The following is a 15,997-nucleotide window of genomic DNA, read 5'->3' as shown; positions in this document are numbered from 1 at the left end:
GAGGGAAGAAGGCTGCGCCTGCGTATTAAGCGCCAGACGGCGTTGCCACAGCTACGCCCTCATCACGTGGCAAGTGGATAAAGCAAAACCGGCTCTGAGCCGCCGGGACTTCATCATGTGTTGGGGGAAGAGGTGGCGTCAAGACCTTTCTGAGTCTGCGCCAACTGTTGAGTCTTTTTTTCGGCTCCACCGTAGCTTACATCCGGGCAACTGCTACTGCGAGGATAGTCGGCCTGGGGTGGAGGTAGGGGGCTTTGGCACTAGCCTCGTAAAAGTTCAAAACTGACGTTCAGTGAATGATGAAAACACAGACGGGATAAAAAAAATCCACAACTCTCGATCAAACATCTAGCGAAGAAGCCGTGGCTCCACCCAGCCAGAACCCCCACTCCGCCTCTTGGCCCTCATTGGTCAAAAGCGCCGCCGGGTAACCCTGCGATTGGCTAGACCAGCAGCCCCCCGCGTCCAATGGGCGGCGGCGCCGGCTTTCCCGCGGCCGTTCGCTATTCAAGTGGACCGTGGCGGCGGCGGCGGTTGAGCATTGCAACGGTCGCCGGGCTCCGACGCGACGATGGCGGCCTTGGGGCCCGGAGGCTACGCGCGGAATGATACAGTTGAGAAGCTGCCATCAGTCATGGCGGGAGTTCCGGCGCGGAGGGCCCAGTCTTCCCCGCCCCCGGCTCCACCGCTCTGCCTCCGGCGGCGGACGCGACTCCCGGCGGCTCCCGAGGACACGGTGCAGAATCGGGTGAGGAGTTGCTTGCCTTGTCCATCTCATTTCCAGGTTCCCTGCTCTTCCTTGGTCCCACCCTTAGATCTTTGGCCCCGCCTATCAGCCCCCGGCTGGTACCCCTCCGGCTGCTCTCTGGCCTGCCGGGTTCCCTAGGCCCCGCCCCTAGATGAGGCTCCTCCCACTGCCGCGTCTCCTCCTCTCTCGGGTACTGCCCATCACCCCTAGTCCCACCTCTCAACCCCTGGCCCCGCCCTCAGCCTTTTAAAAAAAATTTTTATTGAATGATCATTGCTTTACAGAATTTGGTTTTCTGTCAAACCGCAATATGAATCAACCATAGGTATACATATATCCCCTCCCTTTTGAACCTCCCATCTCCTGCCGCATCCCACCCCACTAAGTTGATACAGAGCCCCTGTTTGAGCTTCCTGAGCCATACAGCAAATTCCCCTTGGTTATCTTTTTTACATATGGTAATGTAAGTTTTCATGTTACTCTTTCCATACATCTCACCCTCTCCTTCCCTCTCCCCATGTCCCTAAGTCTGTTCTCTATGTCTGTTTCTCCATTGCTGCCCTGTAAATAAATTTTTCAGAACCATTTTTCTAGATTCCATATATATGCGTCAGAATATGATATTTATCGTTCTCTTTCTGACTCACTTCACTCTGTATAATAGGTCCTAGGTTCATCCACCTCATCAGAACTGACTCAAATGTGTTCTTTTTTATGGCTGAATAATATTCTATTGTGTATATATGTACCACTACTTCTTTATCCGTTCATCTGTCAATGGACGTCTAGGTTGCTTCCATGTTCTAGCTGTTGTAAATAGTGCTGCAATGAACAATGGGATACATGTGTCTTTTTCAATTTTGGTTTCCTCGGGGTATATGCCTAGGAGTGGGATTGCTGGGTCATATGGTGGTTTTATTCCTAGTATTTTAAGGAATTTCCATACCGTCTTCCATAATGGCTGTATCGATTTACATTCCCACCAACAATGCAAGAGCATTCCCTTTTCTCCACATCGTCTCCAGCATTTATTGTTCGTAGACTTTTTGATGATGGCCATTCTGACCCATGTGAGGTAATATATCATTGTAGTTTTGATTTGCATTTCTCTAATAATGAGTGATGGTGAGCATCTTTTCATGTGTTTGTTAGCCATCTGTATGTCTTTGGAGAAATGTTTTAAGTCTTTTTCCCACTTTTTGATTGGGTTGTTTGTTTTTCTGGCATTGAGTTGTATGAGCAGCTTGTATATTTTGAAAGTTAATCCTTTGTCAATTGTTTCATTTGCTTTTATTTTCTCCCATTGTGAGGGTTGTCTTTTCACCTTGCTTATAGTTTCCTTTGCTGTGCAAAAGCTTTTAAGTTTAATCAGGTCCCACTTGTTTACTTTTGTTTTTATTTCCATTACTCTAGGAGGTGGGTCATAAAGGATCTTGTTTTCCTCTAAGAGCTTTATAGTTTCTGGTCTTACATTTAGGTCTTTAATCCGTTTTGAGTTTATCTTTGTGTATGGTGTTACACATACTGTACACAAGTGTTGGTATGTGTTCGAATTTCATTCTTTTACATGTAGCTGTCCAGTTTTCCCAGCACCATTTATTGAAGAGGCTGTCTTTGCCCCATTGTATATTCTTGCCTCCTTTGTCAAAAATAAGATACCCATAGGTGCATGGGTTTATTTCTGGGCTTTCTATCTTGTTCCATTGGTCTATATTTCTGTTTGTGTGCCAGTACCATATTGTCTTGATGACTGTAGCTTTGTACTATAATCTGAAGTCAGGAAGGTTGATTCCTCCAGCTTCATTCTTCTTTCTCAAGACTGCTTTGGCTATTTGGAGTCTTTTGTGTTTCTATATAAATTGTGACATTTTTTGTTCTAGTTCTGTGAAAAATGCCATTGGTAATTTGATAGGGATCACACTGAATCTATAGATTGCATTTGGTAGTATAGTCATTTTCACAATATTGATTCTTCCTACCCAGGAACATGGAATATCTCTCCATCTGTTTATATCATCTTTGATTTCTTTCATTAGTGTCTTATAATTTTCTGTGTACAGTTCTTTTGTCTGCTTAGGTAAGTTTATTCCTAGATATTTAATTCTTTTTGTTGCAGTAAATATATTTTTGCATCCTCTCACTTTCAGTCTATATGTGTCTTTAGGTCTGAAGTGAGTTTCTTGTGGACAGCATATATATGGGTCTTGTTTTTGTATCCATTCAGCCAGTCTGTGTCTTTTGGTTGGAGCATTTAATCCTTTTACATGTTAAGTAATTATTGATATATATGTTGCAGTGATGAATGGGATTGATTCCTTAATTTCTCTTTCTGATTTTTCATTGTTAGTATATAGAAATGCAAGTGATTTCTGTGTGTTGATTTTGTATCCTGCAACTTTGCTAAATATATTTTCTCTTCAGAAGTTATTTTCACCATTTTATCTTCCAGCTCACTGATTCATTCTTCTGCTTCAGATATTCTGCTATTGATTCCTTCTAGAGTATTTTTAATTTCAGTAATTGTGTTGTTTGTCTCTCTATGTTTATTCTTTATTTCTTCTAGGTCTTTGTTAATTGATTCTTGCATTTTCACCATTTTGTTATCAAGGTTTTTGATCATCTTTACTATCATTATTCTGAATTCTTTCTCAGGTAGTTTGCCTGTTTCCTCTTCATTTATTTGGACTTCTGTGTTTCTAGTTTGTTCCTTCATTTGTGTGGTATTTCTCTGCCTTTTCATTATTTTATTTTAACTTACTGTGCTTGAGGTCTCCTTTTCCCAGGCTTCAAGGATGAATTCTTTCTTCCTTTTGGTTTCTGCCCTCCTAAGGTTGGTCCAGTGTAAGCTTTGTATAGGGTGAGATTTGTACTGAGTTTTTGTTTGTTTGTTTTTCCTCTGATGGGCAAGGCTGAGGGAGATGGTAATCCTATCTGCTGATGATTGGGTTAGTATTTGTTTTGTTTGTTGTTTAGACAGGCATCTTGCACAGGATGCTACTGGTGGTTGGGTGATGCCAGGTCTTGTATTCAAGCGGTTTCCTTTGTGTGAGTTCTCACTATATGATACTCCCTAGGGTTAGTTCTCTGGTTGTCTAGGGTCTTAGAGTCTGTGCCCCGACTCCAAAAGCTCAGGGCTAGATCTCTAGTCAGGAACAAAAATTCTACAAGTGGTTTGTTATGGCATTAAATGAGATTAAAACAAATATCCAAAAATGAGAAACCAAAGATAAACCCCAGACAAATGGCAGTTACAAAATCAGGCAAATAATAATAAAATAACAGAATATACACATATACATATACACCCACGAGCAAAGAGAAAACAGTCCAACAAAAATAGGGTACAGTAGATTGACCCAGCGAACAAGGTAAATCAAAAATTATATTTACCAGTTAAGAACAAAACTAACTAAAGCACAAACTGGAAAACAAAACTAAAGCAAGGTGCCAAGTAGGGAATAAAGCAATGAAAAAAAAAACTAACACATATGTTGAGAGGAAAGGAAAGAAAGAAAAGAAAGAGAGAATAGATATGCAGAGTTAAATAGAGGTAGATGAAGAAGATTTATATACATTAAAGATTAACTGCAAGGGGAAAAGAACAGTAGGAAAGGCAAACAAAGGCGCCCTTAGCCTTTGGATCGTTCCAGGGTTCCTACCTGATTTTATCCTTTGGAATACATTGTAGTTTTGCTAGTCACCTCCTAGTCCTGCTTTCCTGCTTGTCTCCTCAGTCACCTTTAGAAGTCTCTCTGGGCCCTGACAGTTTTGCTGACCTCATCCCCCGCTGGGTCCTTAGGGTCCCTACCAGGGTTCAGCCCCCAGTGCTACTTGTTCCAACTCTCCCTGGGCTCTAGCCTGCCTTCCCTCATCCCCCCTTCTCTTTCCTCTCCCTTACCACTGTGGGATGCTTATTCCATATTGCCGCCTTAAATTTTGGAGAGGATGTGAGTAATATTTAGAATCTCAGCAGCCCTGCAGGGGGCGGGCAGAGGGGCATGGGTGTAGACCAGTTCTCTAAATCCTGAGATGCAAAACTTTAGAGTAGGTAGAAGAAATTCCAATAGTACAGCAGCAACTTTTTAAAATATGTTTATTTGTTCTTATTTATTTTGACTGTGCCCGTTCTTCATTGCTGTGTTACAGACTTTTCTGTAGTTGTGGCAAGGGGTGGCGACTACTTGTGGTGCACAGGCTTCTCATTGTGGTGGCTTCTCTTTTGTAGAGCACAGGCTCTACAGGGCAGGCTCAATAGCTGTGGAGCAGGGGCTTAATTGCCCCAAGAAATATAGAATCTTCCCAAACCAGGGATTGAACCTGTGTCCGCTGCATTGGCAGGGAGATTCTTAACCACTGGATCACCAGGAAAGTCCACACAGCAGCAATTTAAAAAATTATTCTCCAATTTGCAGGGCTCCAAAGTTTGTTTTTATAAAATGGTGGCAACAGTAGCCATGGTGTTGCAGGGAGATGAAAGGAAATTGTGAATATGCCAGATAAAGGGTCGATACACAATACCTGTGGGTGGATCTTGTTCCTGCTCCATGGCTTCCTGGCTGCAAGTTGCTGGGCACGTGCCTGCTCCTCACCTCTCTGGCCACACTTCCCTTGTCCTTCCTTTCACAAAGGTCCTGTCACACTGGCCTGCTTTCTGTTTTCTTGAGACTCCAAGCTCTTTTCTGCCTCTTAGCCTTTGCGTTTGGTGAGTCCTCTGGGCTTTTTGCTGCAGTCTACCTGGCTGGCACCTACCCCTCGAGTCTTAGCCTGAATATCTCTACCCTGAAAGGCCACCTTCTTTTTTATTCCTCTGAGAGGCCTTCTTGAACCCCAGCCTAAAGCAGTCACCCACCTCAGTCTCTCACCCAGCACCTTATACTTCATAGCTTTTATCTCTTATGTTTCTGAAAGTGCCTTGTGAGCTCTAAAGTATATGAAGGAGAGGAATAACAATCAATTTCAGAGAGGTGGTATGTGTGTGCTAAGTCGCCTCAGTTGTGTCCAACTCCTTGCGACCCTGTGGACTGGTTCCTCTGTCCATGGGATATTCTAGGCAAGAATATTGGAGTGGGTTGCCATTTCCTTCTCCAGGGGATCTTCTCAACCCAAGGATCGAACCCGCATCTGTTAGTCTCTTGACTGGCAGGCAGGTTCTTTACCATTAGCACCAGAGAGGTGGTATAGCAAGGTGGTTAGGAGCACCACCTCTGGACCCAGACTGCCTGGGCTTTAACCTGAATTCTTCTTTGTTTCTTGAACTTTTCTGTGCCTCAGTTTCCTCATTTGTAAAATGAGGATAATAATATAAATGTTCCCTTATAGCGTATTTGTGAGGATTAAGTAAGTTCACGTATCTTAAGTGCTTAGAAAAACATTTGGCACATTGTAAGTACTCTACTGCTGTTAGTTACTACTGCTGTGATTGTGTATTTTGGGTGACTGATGTCATGTATTTTTCCTGTTTGGTGGTGCAGAGTCCATCCAGCTTGCAAAAGACCTGGTCTAAAAATGACCAGCTATGCTAATGCCCAGTAATGCTGATTAACAGATTAAAAAAACAACATGAGTTCCATTGCCTGGGTTAGTCCTGCTAACTTCCAGATGGGTTACCCTTCTAGGCCTCTTTCCTCATCTATAAGGAGATGATGATGATAGTGACTATATCACAGGGTTATTGTGAGCATTAAATAAGTTAATACAGTTGTATAAACTGTGCCTGTCTCCTGATCAGATGCTCAATAAATATTGACCTTTACTTTCCTCTCTCTGCCTCTCATTTCTGAAGCCCAACACCTTGTTTGAGAGTGTTTTACTTTATAATAATTAGAAACTAATCTCTTAAGAATATGAAAATATCATGATTTGTTAGTCCATACTCTGTAAATGTCTGATCAACCATTATGGGGACTGGCTCATTTGACTTCTTTAGCTTAGAGAATTTTTAAATTTTAAGTGTGATTGTTCCAGTTCACTAGTTTCTTTACTCATTGAACCTCTAGACTAGAGCAAACGGACAGTGTCCTCTTCTGTTCACTGCTGTGAGCACAGTGCTGGCTTTGAAACCAGAGACTGCCCGAGTTTGTATCCCAGCCTTGCTACTCCACAGATGTGGGACCTTGGCCCTCCATGTTCTCATCTGTAAAATAGGGGTGATAACAGTGCCTTCTTCCCTGGGTTGTTGTGGGCTCTCGAGTCTTTCATCCCTATAAGACGCTTAGAGACTTACTCGTCTCAGCAAGGCCTTCTCCCCTTCCTCTGTCCTCTCAATTTCCTTCCCTGCTTAGTTTTTCTCTAATGCTGTCATCATCACCTGATATGTATTTTACATATTCATTCTGTTCACTCTCTGTGTCTACCATCCCATCACCACTAGAATGTGAACTCTAAGAAGACAGGGATTTGTCTACATTCCTCACTGTTCTATGCCCTGGCACAGTATTTGTCAAAGCAGTACTGAAGAGAATAAGCATTAGCTGCTGGTGGATGACCCTAGAAGCTCAGTGGACATGTTGAAAGTAACAGACTGAATGGGTGGCTGAGGGATGTGGGGCCTGCTGGGGCAGGCGCTTCTGATTTGGGTCTTTTCCCTGCAGGTGTCACTCGAGAAGGTGCTTGGCATCACAGCCCAGAACAGCAGTGGCCTAACCTGTGACCCCAGCACAGGCCACCTGGCCTACCTAGCAGGGTGAGTGAGTCGGTTGGGCCTCGGCCTCTAATCACTGATCCTGAATTCAGAGCCTGAAGTCTTCAATGAACCTCTCTGGGCCTTGGCTGTTCCCTCTGTGGAATGCAGATAATGCTCCCTGCCTCTGAAGGCTGTGGGAAAGATTGCACAGGCCCCTCTATGTCTAGAACGGTACCTGGCATGCATGCGTGCTAAGAAAGCCTTATTGTGACTGCAGGCAGGAGGTGGCAGCGATTCTGGGAAAGACAGGAGGTTAAGATCAAAGCCACAGTTGGTGTCAGGCAGTCTGCATTAGTGTCCTAACTCCACCTCACATGCCCCTGTCCTAGCCTCTGCTTTGGTAAAACAGAACTAGTGATATCCTCCTCCTGGTAGTTAGAGAGGACTGAAGGTCATCTGCAAACATTTATGCCACAAATACTGGTCTAACCAGTACTGTTGTAGGCACTGAAGGGACCCCTCACCCCCGCAGGGCAGGGCAGGGCCATAGTAATTCCTAATGAACAGCATCTATTACTGAGTCTTTGGGAAGGAGCCAGAATACAGGACAAGGGGGGCTCTTGAATCTGACAGGTGTGGATTCACATCCCTATTCGTTCCCTGATCTGCTGGGGAGCCCTGGGCAAAGAACTACTCTCTCTGGGCTTCAGTTTCATCATCTATGAAAAGCAGCTAAGACTGCTGACCTCACTTGGCAGTTGTGAGGATTTAAAGATGTTGTACACAGTAAGTCTTTTGTGGGCTTCCCTGGTGGCTCAGTGATAAAGAACCTGCTTGCCAATGCAGGAGACACAGATTCAATACCTGGGTGGGAAAGATCCCTTGGAGAAGGAAATGGTAACCCATTCCAATATTCTTGCCTGGAAAATCCCATGGCAAAGGATCCTGGTGGGCTACAGTCCATGGGGTCACAAAGAGTCAGAAGCAACTTAGTGACCGAACAACAACAATAAGTATTAGACCAGAGCCTGACGGTATAATTACTACAGAGGGAGTGTTGGCTTCATTTTAAGAATTTGTTGATATTAGTAATAATGTTAAGTGCCCTAGAATTCTCAGCATAGATAATGGGGGATGAGGAGACTGAAGAGAGAAGCATCTGAACAGAAAGAGCCTTGTCTATCAATTCAGTTCAGTTCAGTAGCTCAGTCATGTCCGACTCTTTGCGACCCATGGACTGCACCACGCCAGGCCTCCCTGTCCATCACCAACTCCCGGAGTTTACCCAAACTCATGTCCATTGAGTTGGTGATGCCATCCAGCCATCTCATCCTCTGTCATCTCCTTCTCTTCCTGCCCTCAATCTTTCCCAGCATCAGGGTCTTTTCCAATGAGTCAGCTCTTCGCATCAGGTGGCCAAAGTATTGGAGTTTCAGCTTCAGCATCAGTCCTTCCAGTGAACACTCAGGACTGATTTCCTTTAGGATGGACTGGTTGGATCTCCCTGCAGTCCAAGGGACTCTCAAGAGTCTTCTCCAACACCACAGATCAAAAGCATCAATTCTTCGGCACTCAACTTTCTTTATAGTCCAACTTTCACATAGCCTTGTCTGTGTGTGGGCTATGTTGGGAGTGCAGTCATCCCTGGACCCCAACACTCCCCTCAGTTTGGGCACATTTTCCTCTTTCTCCACAGCTGTGTGGTGGTGATTTTGAACCCCAAAGAGAACAAGCAGCAGCACATTCTTAATACTGCCAGGTAAGCTGGGGCCTGGGCAAGGGGTAAAGGTGGGATCAAGATCCTTACACATCCCTCCTTCCCCACACTGCCTGGAGGTGCTTGTGGGTGACTCATTCATTCACTCACTCGGTTCAGTGACACTCACTAAAGGTCTGCTCTGTGCTAGGCACTGTTCCAGGTGTTGGGAACACAGCCACGAACAAAGGAGATAAGAAGCTGCTCTCCATAGAGCTGACAGCTTGCAGGGGAGACAGACTAAACTAGTTAGCAAGTTACTAGCCAACCATCAGACCTTGACTGTGGCTATGGAGGAAATGATGAGGATGTGTTCGGGCAGGTTGGCAAGCAGAGGACCTTTATCAGAGTCTTATCAGAGCCCTCCTGGGGCTGAGCCAGGAGAAAGTGAGGGAGTGACTCATGTGAAGGTGTGGGGAGAGCATTGCAGGTAGAGGGAACAGCAAGAGCAAAGTCATTTTTGAATCTCAGGTTGAATAGTTAAGAATCTCAAGTTGTTTGAGGAGCAGTCAGGGTTCCGTGGATGAGGCTGGAGCCCCAGAAGTCAGATCACCTTGGGGAGTGGTTTGCTATCATGCTGATTGCAAAGAGAAGCCACTAGAGGGCGTTTGCAGGCTGAGGCTATGCTTAGCCACCCCAGCCCTCTAGCATGCTCTATTTCCCTTCCCTACTTTCCTTTTTCCCACAAAATATACTCCTTTTTGATGTACTTTCTAATTTCCTCAATGATGATATTTACTGTCTCTCTCTACAAGATGAGCTGTCTGGGGTGGGTAGGGACTTTCTCTTAGTTAATTTCTGTGTCCCTATACCTTAGGTCAGTGTCTAGGACATTGACAGCACTTCTTGTTTCCTGAATGAATGAATGTAATTTGGGTTTTAGAAAGATCCCTCCAGCTGCCAGTTTACTGGGGAAGACTCTTGGCCCTGAGCAGGCCCAAGTTGGTACCTGGGGTCTGCCTGGGGTCCCGTTGATCACTGTGTCATCCTTGGGCTTTGGTCCCCACTGAGTTGTGACCTTAGGAAGGCACTCCACTGCAACTTTTTATTTTTTTGGCTTGTGGGATCTTAGTTCCCCTACCAGAAATCGAACCTGAGACCTTGGCTGTAAGAGCGCAGAGTCCTAACCACTGGACCACCAGTCCTTCCCCTCATTGCAACTTTTTATTCCACAAATATTGCACAAATAGCTCAAGCTTAGCTCCTTTGGCCCAGCTCTCCAGGTGGACAGAGAAGATGTGGGTTTTCTTTTTCCTTTACGATCCCTAAGGCAGGGTCCCTGAGATATGGTTTGGCAGATACAGATTCTCTCTCGGAAGGGGCTTCTTGGACCCTTGGCTCTGACTGTGGGTTCTGTCACTGGTGATGAGGGCAGAGGTGGGTCCCCATCCAAGCGTGTTTATTCAGTATGTGATCTCAAATGAAATACTTCTTGTATATATGTCTTAAATACTGGACTTACTCGACAACCTTCAAAGTTTTCTACACAAAAATCCAGATGCCCTCTCATTGTTGGGAACCTCAAGTGAGAGGTTCCCATCTCTGGGGCCCACATTCTCCATATCAGGAATTGGCTGGAGCTTGGTGGCATTTGTCAGAATCTCCATTGGCCAATTCTCGTCCTCCCAGTTTCCTTCCCAATGCCCACAGGTAGTAGAGTAGGTGACCTTGATCTGAAACACATAGCTGAGAAGAGTCCACTCTCAGTCACTGGTGGGTCTGTCTTAGGAGGCGGTGTGGCCAGAGTGGAGGTTTCCATCCTGGCTGCATTTCAGAGTCACGTGATCCCAGGCTTCACCCTCAGAGAAGGCGGAATCAGTCTGGAATAAAGCGTAAGCACTGGCAATTTTTAAACTTTTTACATTGAAATAATTTCAGACTACAAGAATAGTACAGAGAGCACCTGTACACCTTTCACCTATGTTTCCCAAATGCTAACATTTTACCAACATTTGCTTTATCATTCTCTATCTTTGGGAATTTTTTGCTGGTCAGGTGGTTAGGACTCTGCACTTTCACTGCCGAGGACCCAGGTTCAGTCCCTGGTCGGGGAACTACGATCCCATGAGCTGTGGAGTAGCCACTCCATCAGGGCTTGAGGTTTGGGGGAGGAAAGGGCCTTTGCTTTTACAAAACCTCACTTCTCTGTGCACTGCCCCTGCTTCTGCCGGCTGCGGGGAGTGCTGGGAACGCTCTGGGTGCTGTGCCGGGCTGGCTTGCAGCCCTGACTCCAGGGAGCTGTCTGTGGTCGCTCACCTCTCCTGGCCTCTTGGGAGCGAGGAGCTCACCAGGTGCTGTGAGCACAGCCAGGCTGGGGTGTGGCCACCCGCCCTCCGTGGAGCCGGTGATCAGCCCTTTCCTTGTCCCCAGGAAGTCTCTGAGCGCCCTGGCCTTCTCCCCCGATGGGAAGTACATAGTGACGGGGGAGGTGAGTGTGATCATGGTGGAGTCGGTGGGGAGGGGTGGTGGGACCATTCCTCTGGCCCCAGCAGGCCTGAGGAATCCCTGGGATAGCTCCTTTCTGGACCAGAAAAGCCTCATGGCAGATGCGGCAAGGGGCGGCGGGGGGGTGGCGGCTTTCAGGCACACCCTGGGGCAGTACCAGCTTCAGCTCTGACAGCCCCTCCAGCCTTGCCCGGTGCAGAACCCAGCAGCAGTAAATGGCGCCATCTTCCCCAGAATGGGCACAGGCCTGCTGTACGTATCTGGGACGTGGAAGAGAAGAGTCAGGTGGCGGAAATGCTGGGCCACAAGTACGGCGTGGCCTGCGTGGCCTTCTCCCCCAACATGAAGCACATTGTGTCCATGGGCTACCAGCACGACATGATGCTCAACGTCTGGGACTGGAAGGTAAGAGCTGGTGGGTGGGTGGCAGACAGCCAGCCGCCAGAACATCCTGAGTCTCAGGCATGGGGAGAACTAAATGAGATAACTTGGTAAAGCGTTTATCCAACACACTTTTTGTTTGTTTAATGATTTTTACTTTTGGCTGGGTCTTTGTTGTGCAGGCTTTTCCCTAGTTGCAGCGCTTGTGCTTCTCATTATGGTGGTTTCTCTGGTTGCAGAGCACAGGGTTCTAGGGTGTTTGGGCTTCGGTAGTTGTGGCTTATGACTCTAGAGCACAGGCTCATGTGATGCATGGGCTTAGTTGCTCTGCAGCATGTGGGATCTTCCCGGACCAGGGATTGAACCCGTGTCTCCTGCATTGGCAGGCAGATTCTTTGCCACTGAGCCACCAGGGAAGCCCTATCCAGCAAATATTTCTTGAGCACCTACTGCATGCCAATCCCTATTCTAGGCACTTGTTGTAGGGCATGTGACAAGCTCTCAACTAGTGGAACGTATCATTCTTTTTATACTGACCAGCTGTGATCTTGAGCAAGTGACCTAACCTCTCTGTGAGTCTGTTTCCTCATCTGTAAAATGGATGTAATAGTATCTACTTTGTTGAGTTGGGAGAACTCAGGGCTATTATGTTGGAAGGCTGGGCTTGGGAACAGCTGGGGGAGGACTTAAAGTTGGCAGAAGTGGGTGTCAATCCTGGCTCTGTTCATCACCTGCTGTGTGACCTTGAGCATGTGACAGTGTTCCCTGAGCATGACAGGGTAGGGGGAGAAGCACCTCCCTCATAGGACTATTGAGGGGTTTCCTGAGCTGTCCTGTGAAGGGCTCAGTGGGGCCCAGAGTGAGAGCCCAATCTCCAGCAACATGGGTTGCATTGTCCTTCGCTTCTAGCTGTGGCCATCCTCAACACCACATGTGGGCTGCAGGGCTTGGACTCCTGAGGAGAGTTCTGGAACTTCCTCTCATGTGGAAGCCCTTCCAGGCCTCAGTCTCCTCTGTGTTAGGAATGATAAGAGGGTCACATGTAGGTTTCCCCAAAAAGAAGGGCCTAGGAAAACAACCTTGGAGCCAGGCGAGGGCAGGGAGACACAGGGCTGAGAGAAGCGGCTGAAAGAGTCTGGTGAGGTGGGTGCTGGGGTGACCGTCTCTGCACTGATCTTCCAGAAAGACATCCTGGTGGCCTCCAACAAGGTATCGTGCCGGGTCATTGCCCTCTCCTTCTCAGAAGACAGCAGCTATTTTGTCACTGTCGGGAACCGGCATGTGAGGTTCTGGTTCTTGGAAGTGTCCACCGAAGCAAAGGTGAGTTTTCATCCCCACCCCCTCAGCCAGGCCTAAGGGAGAACCGTCAGGGTAGCAGGGACTCCTGGTTCTACCATGATTTGGGGGCAGTGGCCGTCTTGCCTCTCAGTGGGGTGGCCTTCTGTCTCCGGGACTGCTCTTCAGGTGCTGACTGACTGACAGACCTGCCGGGAAGCCTCTTCTCCCCTGCTGGGCCCTGGGGCACCCCTCATTCCGGGCCTGTGGCCTCCAGCCACTCTGCCTGGAAGCGTGCATGTTCTGTTCCTCCTTCTCCACTTGGAGGTGTTTCTGAGAGTTCTCCCATTTAGCTGTGTCCTGTCCACTGGTCAGGAGAGCCCGTCGTGACCTGGCTGGGGACTAGGCCATCTGTTCAGGGTCTCACTGTGCCCCGCTCTCCCTCCAGGTGACAGGCACAGTGCCCCTGGTGGGGCGCTCAGGCATCCTGGGTGAGCTGCATGACAACGTCTTCTGTGGTGTGGCTTGTGGCCGGGGCCAGATGGCAGGCAATACCTTCTGTGTGTCCTACTCGGGCCTCCTCTGCCAGTTCAACGAGAAGAGGGTGCTGGAGAAGTGGATCAACCTGAAGGTACCCCAACCCCTCTCTCCGCTGTCAGTGCGGGAAACACTCTTCCCATGACATGTGTCTCCGGAGACACACAGCAGCACCCCTGCATCATAGCTGGTCATGCCAGCTCAGGGTCTGATTGCTAGTTCCGCTTATTTGATTCTGGGAGAGGCTCTCTGAGCCTCGGTTTTCTCATCTGTAAGATGGGACTACTGCTGTCTGCCTCACCAAGTTGATAGGGGTATCCTGTGAGATGGTATATGTAAGGCACTTAGCACATTGCCTGGCCCCTATAACGGGTCAGGGTTACAATTGCTTCCCCATCACTGTGTGATCTAGTTCACATTTGTTTTCTTTACTGGGCACTCTTGGCTGGTGGGAGGACTGCTTTTTTTTCCTTGTTTAATTTACAGTATCATGGACTTAATAATTTTTATATTATTTTTACAATCAAAGACTATATAAAATATGTAAAAATTTAGGGTGCATGTGTATGTATGGCTGAGTCCCTCTGCTGTTCACCTGAAACTATCACAATATTGTTAATCGGCTATACCCCAATACAAAATAAAAAGTTCAAAAAAAAAAAAATAAAATTTTAAACTAAAAAATGGTGTATCAGTGAATTGCAGAACCACTTTTCTTCAGGATCTGAGGGTTTGCGTCCAAGCTGTCTTTCCATCCTGGGATTGGGTGCCTGTTTAGCTATTAGCAGAAGCATCAAAGTTTTCCTACTTGTCCTATTCCTGCTGTTGCGATTCTCCTCCAGACCTCAGCTTCAGGGTTAATGGCCTGGCAAGAGGCATGTAGAGAATCCTGAGCCTTTTCTGTCTTTCCTAGTTGGTTAAACATCATTCATTTTTTTTTTATAATTTTTTTTTATTTTTAATTTTTACAGCGTTGTGTTGTTTCTACCATACAACATCACGAATCAGCCGTAATTATACATACATCTCCTCCCTCCTGAGCCTCTCTCCCCTCCCCCACCCCACCCCTCATCACAGAGCACCAGACTGAGCTCCCTGTGGTATACAGCAGCTCTTTTCCAGCTACCCACTTTACACCAGATAGTGTACATATGTTGATGCTATCTTCTCCATTCGTCCGTCCCTCCCCCACTTTTGTGTCCTCAAGTTCATTCTCTATATCTCCAATCCTGCCCTGCAGATAGTTTCATCAATACTATTTTTCTAGATTCCATATATGTGCATTAATATGCGGTATTTATTTTTCTCTTTCTGACTTACTTCACTCTGTATAACAGGCTCTAGGTTCACCCACCTCACTAGAACTGACGCAAATGTGTTCTTTTTTATGGCTGGGTAATAGTCCATTGTATATATGTACCACATCTTCTTTATCCATTCATCTGTCGATGGACATCTAGGTTACTTCCATGTCCTGGTTATTGTAAACAGTGCTGCAGTGAACATTATTTATTTTTCTCATTTGAATCCTCTTGCTAGAACTACTGAAGCTTTTAAGCAAGTCAGAAGTTTTGATAGATAGATGCTTAGTCCCTGAGTAGTCGCCTTAGATGACTCAAACTGAGTCTCTCTAGATTTGGCATAACTACTGTAAGCTGTATCTAGAAGTTTGGCATGTCCTACCCCTTTATGTGCATGCCCTGGTTGAATGGACAGTCCTTCCTAAAAGACAGTAACTTTTTTCTATGCTGCTTTGAAGTATATACCCTCTATTAAGTTATTTTTAAGCAATATGGAATCAAATTTAAGCTTAAAATTGAACACTTCTAGTGCAGGTGACCTCAGAGGTCACAATCAGCTAAGGAGATATTTTCCATACACAGCTGAGTTCCTCTATAGCAATGACAGCTCTGCCCCAATTTATGCCTTTGTGTGCCTGCTGCCACCTTTTCTTCCACAGTGACTGTACATTATATCTTGATTTCAAAAATCTTAAAATCTGCAAAAAATGGATTTCTTTTTTAAAAAAATATTGTTTATTTTGTATTGGGTTATAGTTGATTAACAATGTCATGATGGTTTCAGGTAGACAGCAAAGGAATTCAGCCACACATACTCATGTATCCATTCTCCCCCAAACTCCCCTCCCATCCAGGCTGCCACATAACATTGAGCAGAGTTCCCTGTGCTGTACAGTAGGTCCTTGATGGTTATGCATTTTAAATATAGCAGT

General features: G+C 46.3%; 1 protein-coding gene across 3 annotated transcripts in view; it reads left to right on the top strand.

Moving 5' to 3' along the window:
- Positions 1 to 536: 536 nt before the first annotated feature.
- The window catches only part of WDR62 (WD repeat domain 62), a 44,599-nt gene continuing 29,138 nt past the window's right edge, over positions 537 to 15,997 (top strand). For all 3 annotated transcript variants that reach the window (XM_081516674.1, XM_081516673.1, XM_081516672.1), the window contains exons 1-7: positions 537 to 748; positions 7,339 to 7,430; positions 9,067 to 9,129; positions 11,497 to 11,554; positions 11,806 to 11,976; positions 13,135 to 13,272; positions 13,676 to 13,858. In XM_081516674.1, coding sequence (XP_081372800.1) covers positions 572 to 748; positions 7,339 to 7,430; positions 9,067 to 9,129; positions 11,497 to 11,554; positions 11,806 to 11,976; positions 13,135 to 13,272; positions 13,676 to 13,858 — 882 coding nt within the window. In that variant the 5' untranslated portion in view covers positions 537 to 571. The remainder of the gene's footprint in view (positions 749 to 7,338; positions 7,431 to 9,066; positions 9,130 to 11,496; positions 11,555 to 11,805; positions 11,977 to 13,134; positions 13,273 to 13,675; positions 13,859 to 15,997) is intronic.

Source organism: Giraffa tippelskirchi, chromosome 7, assembly GCF_054371585.1.
Source record: "Giraffa tippelskirchi isolate mGirTip1 chromosome 7, T2T-mGirTip1v1.2.pri, whole genome shotgun sequence".
Taxonomy (NCBI): domain Eukaryota; kingdom Metazoa; phylum Chordata; class Mammalia; order Artiodactyla; family Giraffidae; genus Giraffa; species Giraffa tippelskirchi.
This window is presented reverse-complemented; position numbering and strand designations above follow the sequence as displayed.